The 11885-nt window shown below is 40.4% G+C and overlaps 1 protein-coding gene across 1 annotated transcript; it reads right to left on the bottom strand.

Moving 5' to 3' along the window:
* Nucleotides 1-725: 725 nt before the first annotated feature.
* LOC130073177 (uncharacterized) lies at nt 726-7999 on the bottom strand. The gene is made up of 10 exons (XM_056238630.1): nt 7856-7999; nt 7459-7549; nt 7158-7219; nt 6615-6723; nt 6467-6528; nt 6184-6298; nt 5889-5950; nt 4763-4865; nt 2949-3013; nt 726-2796 (listed from the first exon to the last, which is right to left on the bottom strand). The coding sequence occupies exons 1-10, from the start codon at nt 7973-7975 to the stop codon at nt 2347-2349; spliced, it is 1239 nt and encodes a 412-aa protein (XP_056094605.1). The 5' UTR covers nt 7976-7999; the 3' UTR covers nt 726-2346.
* Between the last annotated feature and the right edge of the window lie 3886 nt (nt 8000-11885).

Below are 11885 nucleotides of genomic sequence, written 5' to 3'. Positions count from 1 at the left end.
CACCATGGACATGGAGGGGATACATGTAGAACTGTAGACAGCCAATTCTATATTATAATAAGTATACGCATGGCAAAGTTGTTGAACCGGATGAAGTCAGGAGAGCGTAACTGTGCAACTATATTTCCTAGTAAAATTATCACTCAAGGTAATGTAGATTTTACACAGGCCAAGTCTTCGCTGTTGTTTTAAAATGATCATGCAAACTACTGAACACATCAAAATACTAGCCAAGTTTATAACCATCGTACTACTGGAAAATTCCTGACTAAAACATTTTTAATAAACTCTAATGAACCCATAGATCTAGCTCATTACATTAGATTTGTTGGGCAAACTTTGGGTCCATCATTCAGATTATACCTTGAGCTGCAGTCTCGGAGAGGTGAGGTGATTCAACAGTGCCAGAAGCCAACATTTCTTCATTGTCTAAAAACAAAACAAGACAACAAAAAAACGTTGGTATCAATTACACAGCAAGGAGGGTAGGCAATAAAAAGTTCATTTTTTTAAATAACAGTAGGCAGTTATCTAAATGTATATATAAAAAAAAAGCCTATTTTAAATATTTCACCAATACAATTACAAAATCCGCAACATGGAATGCAACAATTTTAGTAGCCGTGGGACCCAATTTTAACAGTACCTTGCAATGTGGAAACATTAAGGAGTAGTTGTGATCCTGTATCCATATCGTCTATGTCATCTATTAAATGACATTGTAAAAATTATCACATTTTATTACACATACACCAAGTAGATTTAACAACATGTAAATGATACATACCACCAATTTCGTCCAGAGATTTTCCTTGAATATCCTTCACACTTCCCTTCTCCATAGCCATAAGCAGCTTTGATATCTTAGCCAGCTGAATTGTTGATTGGGGCAGTCGATAGTACTCCCTATGCACCCTAATGTCATGGCCCAGAAAATCAGCCAGCTGGTCCAGTTCATTATCTTTCAAGTTCATGACTTGGCTTATTGTGGCGATCTGTTTGCGAAGGTTAGTTGATCTGAGGTTTTGAGGATCTTCAGCTCCACAAGCATCTGCAAATGGACCAAACTGCCCTCTGTAGTGACCATCACTACAAGGAACAGCGAACAGGTAATTGTTGTTTTCAGTTACTCCACACTCTTTCCTCTTACTAATGAGGAGTGACAGGTTAGCAGTCATATCAGGAGTCAGGATCACAGCAACCTTTCGTCCTTTTTTCCCCCTCAATTCTACTCTGGCGAATTGTTTGCAAAGTCTCTTCTCAACTTCGGTAAGCCCAGTGCTTATGTCATCGTTTAGTTGTGACATGTCACGATCTTCAAATTTTTTTACAGTCATCCGTGCCACTTCACCTTCCCTCCTCCTATTAAACAAAATGACTTGACAGAGGGTCACCTTTGCTAGTGCTGCATAAGTGCCTGCTGTTGGGTTATCGGCTAGTTTCTCCTTAGCCAATTCCACTTGCTGACCAAGATATAACTGTAGCTTCTGGACGTCTTTGGCCAGTGGAAGCCTGCTGCTCTTGTTGTATTTTGCCTCACTCAGGTTTGATAAGGCAGAATGGGAAACTAATTCAGACCACTTTGTTTCATGAAGTGCATGAAACCTTCTGATGGAATCGATCCCCTCTTGGTCCTCTTCCATGAGGACACGACACATGATGAGGTCACTTATCTTTCTGAGAGAATGCCCAATTTTCAGGGCCAAACTTGGGGCTTTGAATGTGTTGTTTTCATGATCAAAACCTGAAACTCTCTTGACAGCACTAGTAAGAATAAAGAAGTTGCCTGGTTTTATTGCCTCTTCCATGTTATGGATTCTAGTTGTGTGGCGCAAAGTCACAAGTAATCTCCCAAGTTCCCTTACTTTCTGTCTTATATACTCATGCTTTGATCTGTCATTCCCATGCTTATTAAAGAGGGACTGGGCAAACTGCATGAGATAATGATCATTCCTTATTGCAGTGGACACGTCATCCTTGTGCATTTTGCCCAGCACTGACCAAAGTTCACTTGAAATTGGCTGTGACATTGTAGACTGAGCAGATGCTATACCAATGACTCTCTCTCTCAACTCAGGTCCCTCTTCAACATTATTCTCGGGTCTTAGAGCACATCTCTTCATATGTCGAGAAAGTTCGGCTCTGGATAACATACCCTTACAGTACAAGCAGTAATCGTAAGTCTCAGAGCTGCTGCTCTGTTTGGAACACCTTTTCACTTTAAGACAGCCTGACCCTGTGGTTTTAACAATAGAGTTATGCTTGAAGTTGCCAAGGTTTCGGAATTTCTCAAGAAGAACCTTTCTGTCCTTTGATGATTTGGGGAACTGGAGTGCCTGTGCGATTTCAGCATTTTCTTTTACATGCCTCGAGATGACGTGCAAATTTTGTTTGAGGTTTTTCACATACAAAACAATAATTGACTTGGCTTTTAATGAATTTCGCTGATTTAGTTGGGGATTTACTTTGGCCAAGATTATCCACAGTACCCTTTTTGTTACTCGCATCTTTTGTTTTCTGCAGGTATGACTCTGAGCTTTCTGGTTCTGGTTCGGGGTCACTTTGGAGATCACCAGTAGTTTCTAGATCCATCAGGATATTCTTACAGATATCCTTTGAGTTGTCCTCTATATCTATGGTCTGTTCTTGTTCAGCGAAAGTAACACCTAAATCAGGCATATTAGTGGTATGGGACTTTTTGGATGGTCCAGGCAACTCAACACTCAACTCTGTCCCTGAGCTTTCTGAATCCGATACAGATGCTGGGATGTACTCGTCGCCAGATGAGACATCGTCCTGTAAAGTACATTCAATTATTTAATTAAATTTAATTAAATACAGTCATCTTTAAATAACAGAAATACACATGGGAAGGATGGATGTCAAAAACAAACTGCTAAGAGCCATCCTATTGATATTAAGCATATTATACTTCAATGCACACTTACATCTGATATATCCCAGTCTTCTGAGGATTTCTGGAGGCAGATTTTATGCCACACACCACAGCATTCTTCACAGACAAAATTAGGCAAACCACAGCATTAGACAACAATTGATCAATTTCCCATGCTGACCAATTACATACTAATTTTCTAATATTAAATGCAAACAGCTTCACACTAATGAAACATACAAAATCAAGAAATGCTAACAAAATGAACTGTTCATTACAAATGCACAGTTTGAGTGATGGCTAAAATTTTCCATTTAGACAAAAAGTACACAGGTTTCGACCATTGAGGTAGAATTCAATGGAGTGGCAGAGCATTTACATTACCCATTCAAAGTCAAAGTTAAAAATGTATGTAGTGATCCCACACAATAAATTCACCAACACCACTAAACATAAGCATAAAGTGAACTGAAAACTGAAGCATAAAGTGAGTTCAGAATGAAAAGCAGATTTTTTGAGTTCTGGCAGAATGGTCTAATGGGGAACAAAAATGCTGAAATGTTTATCCTACATTAATTAATAAGGCTTGTGAGAATAAAAGGAAAGTAATTGGAAAGGTGTGGAGACACCTACAAGCATTTGGATTGCCAATTGCTTAATGGATCTATTGAATTAGGTCTGCATTTATTAGCCCTAAAGTTTTTGTTCATTATGACCTTTTTATATACAGTATATTTATCATCTCAATTAGCCAAACTAAATTCAAAGACCACATTCGAAAAGCCCACTCAAACTATTATCAACTCAGATGCGTAAACAAGGCCCAGTGACTTATTGGAAGGCACGAAGTTAGAAAAAAAACACTTGGAAATCCTTATTGGACAGACACAAAGAAATTTGCAAGTTTGATAGTTTCTGCTCAAAGGGTTTAACATCATCTTTGAAGTTTGTGAGCATATGCGTAATTACAGAATGACTTTAGTAATGACCTGAGCGCACCACGGACTTAAGGGCACTTTGCTTGTGTTGATACTCATGAAACATAATGAAACGTTTGTGCATTATGCTTTTCAGCCAAGCTAATCTTTAAAAATGCTGACGAAGAAGCACAAACATTGCCCTATGTTCACGTAGCGCATCAAACCAAGAACTGTGTTTTTTGCATTGGTATCGTCGTAAATATGGGATTGTTGAAATTCGTCTACAACAATTCAAACAGCGGTGTTTCGCTTATTGTGCGATTGGGTTAACATTGCAAACAACTCATCTATAAGTTGTAATTTTATTTCAGTCACGCCAATGAATAAAGTCCATTAAAGACGCGTTTAGCCGAGCTGCAGCGAACCGGATGAAAGAGCAAAACATTTGCGAGAATTTAAGGTTGTAGCCTAACTTAGGCCTAAGTCTAATCAACAAAGAGCAATAGGACAGTATAGATAGCCTAATAATATAAATGATAATAGCAAAGGAATTAAGAACTTGTTCAGGGAAACCCTGCGTGATAGATTTGAAATGCAGCTTCTCCGACTCGCCGCAACCCCCTCCCCACCCCCCAATAAAAAAACTCATTTGCTTTACGTAAATGGCCTATTTTAATTACAAAACGGTAAATTTAGCCAAAAGGCAACTAGTTTGCAGGTATGCTCTCTGTTCTTTGCTATGTGCCTCAGCTTGCAAACTCTCTTGCCTGGTACATCATAGTATCTGCCACTCCAGTGTTTTCCACCGCAATGGTTTGAACTGATAAAACTTTCAATTAACATGCTTTATAGGTGTGAGTCTGGAACTGACCGATGGCATGAAATTAAACTACTTATGGTGTACTGAGAAATGCATTAATTAGGAGAAGATGAATAACACACTTACGTTTGCATCTTACACCGTGCCATCTGATAGATGTCAAAGGTGAATGGCATATCCAGCATTTGTCAATTCTCACCAATTCAAAAACCAGCTTATGGATTGCACACTGTGAAAACATTTTTTAAAACATGAAATAAATATAAAACCTTTACACACACAAATTATATCATGAATTAAAAAAAAATTTGTTGGCTTTTTTACTTTCACACAACCTTTTCTACAAATCAATCAGGAGAGATAAAAAAGGGGGAAAGAAGTTACTTTTGAGATATAATAGCGAAGCATATCTATTCAATTCATGTGACTTATGTTTAGGTTGGCTAACTGTTGGGGTGTCACTCATCACACACACAAAAGAGAAAGATATGCTTCTACTTGGAACTCTTGTGATGGCAAAAAACGACAATTCCTCTAAATACTGAAGTAAACCTTCATCTGGCATTTAAAAAACACAACACATCTAGTTTCTGAACCTGTGTCCAAAGCCAAATTTAGATTTACTCTGCTTAACTTCTATTATCTGTAAAAAAAAAAAAAAGGCAACAGGGATCTCTACCAATCAAAGGCTTTGCTTAACACTAAAAGATAATCTCCAGGTCCAGGGTAAATCAACCTATAGCGCTGTTGTTTGAAGACAGCAAGTGCTGTAGGTAGAAAAAAAAAAGAAAAAGAAACTTGATTATTCTCTTCTTCCTAGCCACAGCACTAGGCTACATAACCTCAACCTGCAAGGAAATAGGTTGATTAACCCTGGACTATCTAATTAAGTAAAGCAAGAAAAGAAAAACAATTCTAAGTAGCTTAAGTAATTTTGTGAAAAAAAGGTAAAAATCTGTGTACGTGTGTGAGACACAGACAAACTCAAGGTATACAAGGACACTGTCCATCTCAAACATCCTAACTCAAACTCTAAGATTTCCACTATTGAAGTCCCAGTGTGTGGCACACACAGAAAAACACCAGTGTTTGGGGGGACACTGTGGTTAGAAAAGACCTTCCACACTGAATACAGGACGATTCCACCGTAGCTGCAAGAGGTTTACTAAGACACTGAAAACTGTGTTCCATGGAACATCACAGTACTTCTAACCATTGGTCAATTTCAAAACACAGGTGACTTCAAACTCACCTCACAAGCAGAGTCGTTCGGCCCGGCTCTGGATGATTGACACTCTGATCTCGATTCGGTCTCTGTACAAGGGAAGACAGGGAGATTCAGTGCTTGGCTTTCCTCGCGTCATAAAACCACATATAGGCATAACAAACTCAACTCGCATCCCTGACAGACAAAATATCCATCAAGCCATAAAATAATCATCTACAAATGGTCTGATATTGCCAGATGTTTTTCATGCTGCAAACCCTCAGCAGGCATGACATGCATTGCCAGAAGTTAACAACATTTACTCAAAACTATAACTGACCAGTGGCAAGGTCTGTTGAGGACACAGGGGATGACACCTCCTGGTGCTGGACACAAGCTTCTCCAATCTCCTCTGTCACAGAAGTGGTGCCACATTGACCTCTGACACAGTGCACCTAAAAAAGAAGAGCAATATGCAAATGTTAAAAGTATGACTATCTTTACCGACAAAGATTTTCAGACTGTATCTGCAGTATAATTAATTCATAAATATGTCCCTTACGAAAATACATCAATTCTAAACATTCATACATCCCGAAATAAACAGCTGAATTCAAACTTACCTCATGCTCAGGGCTGTTTGGTGTGGGACTAGATGACGGACACTGTGCTCTCAATTCGGTGTCTGTTGAAGAGAACACAGGACATGAAGGCAGTGCTTTGCAAGACCCCAGTATTTAACAGGCATTGCTTACTCAAGCAGGGACTCACCTTTGAATAAATCTGTAGAGAAAACATTGGGTTCCAAGTCATTGGTGTGGTCACCAAGCACTGCAGCAGAGTGTTGGCCAGAAGGGAAGCTTGCACCACTGAGCTGTGTCTAAACAAGTTAAACAGAAAATGCACATGTGAACTTGGACATCACCTACACATTTGTGATATTGTATAGTTTACCTGACTAAGACTGTAACAATTTAAAATGTTCTGCTTCTGACCCTTGAATATGATTGGCTGGATCACATTTGATCGTGTTGTAAAATTCCCACATCACATCTCTGGCTGCATTTTGTTTTATGTTAGTACACCTTAAAAAAGTTACACTGTCTGCATTTGTGAATTACTTGCTAACAATTCAGAAAATATATTTTGCGTTAGAATTGTTATTTACAAATAGTCCCTTACATTTGGCTGTGCCCCCATTCAATAGAACTATGCCAGGTGTACATGGTGATGCTTTGCGTTGAGACCTTTTTTCTTTAGCCATTGTAAAACAATGGGACTTATTGCTTCAATAGACACTGTATTCAACCTAACCTCACAAGCAGAACTGCCTGATGTTATATTGCAGGACTGGACTTCTGGCCTCTCTCTGGTCTCTGTAGAATACAGGAGAGAATATGAGGAAGGCCAGGGATGGTGAGGTTGTGCATCACTCTAGAAGCAACCATACTATCACTGGTTCACATCCTTTATAGACACAATACATTTATATGCCCACCATAACTAATGTAAGACCATCTCTGTAAACATGGCAATATGTGGCATAAATGATTCTTACTCATCTACAGCACACCATTGACAGCTAGATAAAACATTAAATCAAACAGTCACTGACCTTCCATAAAGACTGTGGATGACATGGTTTGGTCTTGGAAACGTTCTTTAATAGACTCTTGGGCAGCAGTGCTTGTAACTGTAGGGGGAATCTAAAAACATACAGGACAAAACATACAGATAAGCTTGCTGGCATCAGCTGGGAGTGTCATGTAATTCAAGATTAACCTGACAATAATGACTGAAAACCGGATTGAATACCACCAAGCAGTGATTTCTGTTTTTTGGTTCTAATTGTTGGCTAACAAGCTATAGGTATTGTGTAATCTCTGTGGCATCATGAAACTGACACACAAAGTAGCTTTTAAGACAGAGATGATTTCATTGTTATCAAGATGTCAAAATATATACTTTAAACCTTGACACCAATGTATAGGGGAAAAATCAAAATGACCCACCTCTGTACGCCAGGGCCATTCTTTCCCACCATAGTCATAAGTGATTTCAGTTCCTGCCGCGATTTCTTTTAGTGCAAAAAGGCAGAGATGTGGCTTCCCTTCTGCTTCGATCAACTTCATTCTGCAATTTGGTGCCTTGTGTTCATCGTTCACAAGACGCCCGAATGACGAATCTTCAAGTGCTCCATCAATACTGCAAATTTAAAAACATCATGCACTAAACAGACGTTTATAGTGACACACTTTTGAATTGTACTTTAATTTGTGAGCAACTACACTAATGCCAACATCCAATACAAGTTTAGTTATTCGATGCACAGTTAATTTAAAGTGCAACATGAGATCTTCACTTCAGAAATCCTGACTTCTCACCAGTGTTGTTTTTGGCAGCCCTTTTAGTTTTAGTCTTAGTCTAAGGCTGCGTCCCAATACCTCCCCTTACCCTAGATTTCTGCCCTAACCCTTGTTTTTGCGCGTTCTCGTGTAGGGGTAGGGTGTCCCAATACTCCAAAGAGCAAAGGGGAGTGCTATTCTCCCCTTAAAATCAACCCTCAAAACATAGTGCGGTCCGATGCAGGCTTAAAACGAAGTGGAAGATGAAATTACCCAGGATACCTTGCGAACTCAGCGAGCCGGTCAAATTTTTCAACTAAGATGGCGGACACCGCTGGAAAGGAACAATTAAATTTTAAGTATATTTTCACAAATACGCATTTTAAAATGTCGAAATATGTTGGAATATGTTAGTTTGATGCACATCCAATGGACTGTTGAGTTTTCAACACTAATGTTAGAAAATATTTCACGAAGCTATCTGACGATGTTCATATGATATCTGCCGAGTGCTTCAAAAGCAAATCAAATATACATTTGATCTGGGTAAGTTAGTTAATCTAATTTTATTTTCGATTTTGGCTTCCAAGGATTATAAAAAGAAGATATGTGAGGTAAAATTATTAAAAACTAACCACGTTCGTCTAGCGCATCATCTTCCCTTCACAGCGCGTGCGACAGTCATTTCTCTCTAAACGCAAACTTAACGTCAGAATCAGCACTGAGCACAATCGGTGATTGTTGTAAAGTGCAGTGTCTGCGGTTTCTAAATTGCGGGACGTTGGTAGTAAAAACAGCTACTAAAAGCACAATGATCCGCGCAAGAGACGTTGCCCCGGTTCCCATGGCGGCGCGCGTTCGGAAATGGATTGCAACTAACGTTAGACAAGCAAACTTTGGGTTTTGTGTGCACTTCTAAACGATCAGATACAAACAAATATATGGCAAAATGACCGGAAATGCGTCTTCTATATTCCACATGTCTTCTCTGTTGATTCATCAGACTTAGATTGTAGAAAAGGCCACCCCTTTGAATTGGACTCTCCCGATCTCCCCCGCCTCTGTTCGTGAGTTGGACTGTGCGAGAAAAGTTTCGGGAGAGTTAAGAAGTCAGATCGTCTGAATAGAGGATGTTTAGACGTGTTTATAGTGAATAACAGTTAAGTTCGATCGAAGTGCTGTCGTTCAAGGATTTAAAGATTATGTGTGTGCGTGCAGCTAATAGTAAGTACATTTGCATATTTATCGCATAATATGTCCGTGAGGGAGATTGAAGAGCGCTGTCGCAGCATTTTATCTGAGTATTCATATTGTTGGTTATGTTTGCACTTGTATTGTCACTTAAATAGCAAGTTATCCTCCTGTATTGTTATCAGCATAGTGTTGATATATTCGTATGTTGTGTGGACTTCGATTGGGTCTCGGGGAACATGTACGGGCATGTCTATCGGGCGCGTTAGATGTTTTCGCTGTTAGCACTGCGTGAATTAGACATATAGTGTGGAAATAATCATTGATACAGAATTATAAATATATGTATATTATCATATTGCTTTATTTCTTTAAGACCCTTTAACCTTGTTGATTATATTTATACCAGTATTGTAATACTGTTGTAGATCTGTGATTTGTAATTAGGTTTATTCATATTCTGTATATTGTTTGTTGCAGAACCACATACATGGTCGCATACATGGTTACATGCCTGACCTTTGCACAATAAAGCATCTACAAGAACCCCCTGGTGTGAGACATACTGTTCTAACCGGACAACCTGTAGCCGTTCAATTAATCCGAACCAGAAAATATAAAAGAGTGGTTAGCAGTTTTTACATGGTCCTTCGAGCCGGATGAGTGGACTGCTACAGCTATGTCTCATCCAGGAAGAGAAACCCCTGTCGCACGACCAAGGAGACGAGTTTACCCTCCAGCTTACTTCGAGGATTATGAGCTCAGTGGACCTGGGTCTCGTCGACAGCAACCACTGTCGTCTAACTACCAAGCTGTACAGGAGGATGAACCGCTAAGTCTTACAGGTCATTCCAGATCCACTTCACCAGTCAGTCAAGCATCAGATTGTTCAGAATGGAGATTGACTGACCGCTGGGACAGCACTGCTGTAAAGCTGAGAGAAGAGAATGCTACATTGCAACGGCAAGTGCAACAGTTACCAGAGTTTACAGCCATGTTTGAAGAGATTAAGAGGGAGAACGCAGCTTTGCAACAACAGGCCAGCCAGCTTCCTGAGATCATCACAGCATTACAAGAGATGCGTCAACAGAATGCTGTACTCTGTCATGAGCTTCAAAGTCTGAAATCTGAGTGTAGAGCTCCAACTGAGTCAGTCACTTCACCAATGCCATCACCACGGTCTTACTCTCCAGCAGTCAACATTACGACTCCACAGTCATACCGCCCAATAGCAGCCCCACGCTCCAAGTTGCCATCACCTGCTGTAAAGAGACAGCCATGCTCAGCTGTGCCAGGAGAAAGCTCCGAGCTGAATGAGGATCTAAGAAACATGAACATTTCTTCCTCCTCACAGGAGAGAATCCCTATTACAACACAGTACAGTGACCCACCACAGATCAGGTATGGCAACTCTACCCCGTATTCTCTTCCACCTCAGCTGCCTGATTATTTGGTTCCATCACAGGACTTTAGGAGGCCAGCTCATGCAGAATACAGTTCAGAGCATCTCTTCCCCTCATCTTCCAATGAGAAAACTTACAGAGGTCCAGCCCCTACCATCCCATTCCTTACGTCTCCTGACCCTAGGGAGTTTTCAAGGCTGAGAATTGCTTTGGAGAACATCCTGCCTGATGATGCCACAGAACACTTTAAGTTTCAAATCCTCACAGACCATCTGAAACTAGAGGAGGCCCTCCTAGTGGCAGACTCTTACAGCAATTCGAGATTTTCCTTCACGAACACTATGAGAGCTCTGACTAAAATGTATGGTCAACCTCATCAATTAGCCCTGCAACGAATCTCTGAGCTGATGGATGGATCCAACATACGCAGTGGAGATGTTAAAGCCTTTAGGATGTTTGGACTGCAGGTACGCTCTCTTGTCAGTATGTTGCAACAGCTGGGCCACAAAGGTAAAGTAGAGCTGGAATGTGGATCACATGTTTCTCGCCTTCAGAGTAAACTGCCACATGACCTTAGGTCTAGTTTTAAAAGATATACTCACCCACTGCAAGTTGCTATTCCTACACTGCTAGACTTTGCAGACTGGCTGGAATACGAGCTTCAAGTGCAGGAGGACACTAGTCAGTATACATGTCGACCGAAACAGGATTCCTCCGCACATATCAGAGAGGTGAGAAGAGAGCCTAAGCAGTTTCGCAGACCAACTACAGTTCTCCTTGGGACTGAAAAGTCACCGTCCACACTGATGTCGTCAGCCACGTCTAAGCCAGATCCAGCCCGAGCAGAGAAGGGAAAGGCCTTTTGTCCATACTGTGACAATAACAAGCATTATTTGAATAGCTGTGATAACTTCAAGCTTCTCAACAAAGACAGGAAGATAGACTGGATAAAGACTAAAAATCGATGCTGGCGTTGTGGTCGTGGACATCAAGCAGCCAACTGCACACTAAAGACTCTCTGTCCAACTTGCAACAGGAAGCACCTTCTGGTACTGCATGAAGTCAATGATCAAGTCAAGCCATATCAGCAGAACGCAGTTCCG

Source organism: Rhinichthys klamathensis, unplaced genomic scaffold (genome assembly GCF_029890125.1).
Source record: "Rhinichthys klamathensis goyatoka isolate OS25496 unplaced genomic scaffold, OSU_Roscu_1.1 h1tg000527l_1, whole genome shotgun sequence".
NCBI classification, from domain to species: domain Eukaryota; kingdom Metazoa; phylum Chordata; class Actinopteri; order Cypriniformes; family Leuciscidae; genus Rhinichthys; species Rhinichthys klamathensis.
Note: the sequence above shows the minus strand (reverse complement) of the source record. Positions and strands in the feature narration are given on the sequence as shown.

Excerpts from the sequence above, each read along its gene's own strand:
- LOC130073177 (XM_056238630.1), bottom strand. The coding sequence starts at position 7,975 with ATGAAGTTGATCGAAGCAGAAGGGAAGCCACATCTCTGCCTTTTTGCA. Across the intron at positions 5,951-6,183 it reads CTCAACAGACCTTGCCACTG|AGACCGAATCGAGATCAGAG; the intron begins GTCAGTTATAGT and ends TCCCTTGTACAG. Across the intron at positions 3,014-4,762 it reads GCACGGTGTAAGATGCAAAC|AATGCTGTGGTGTGTGGCAT; the intron begins GTAAGTGTGTTA and ends TTGTCTGTGAAG.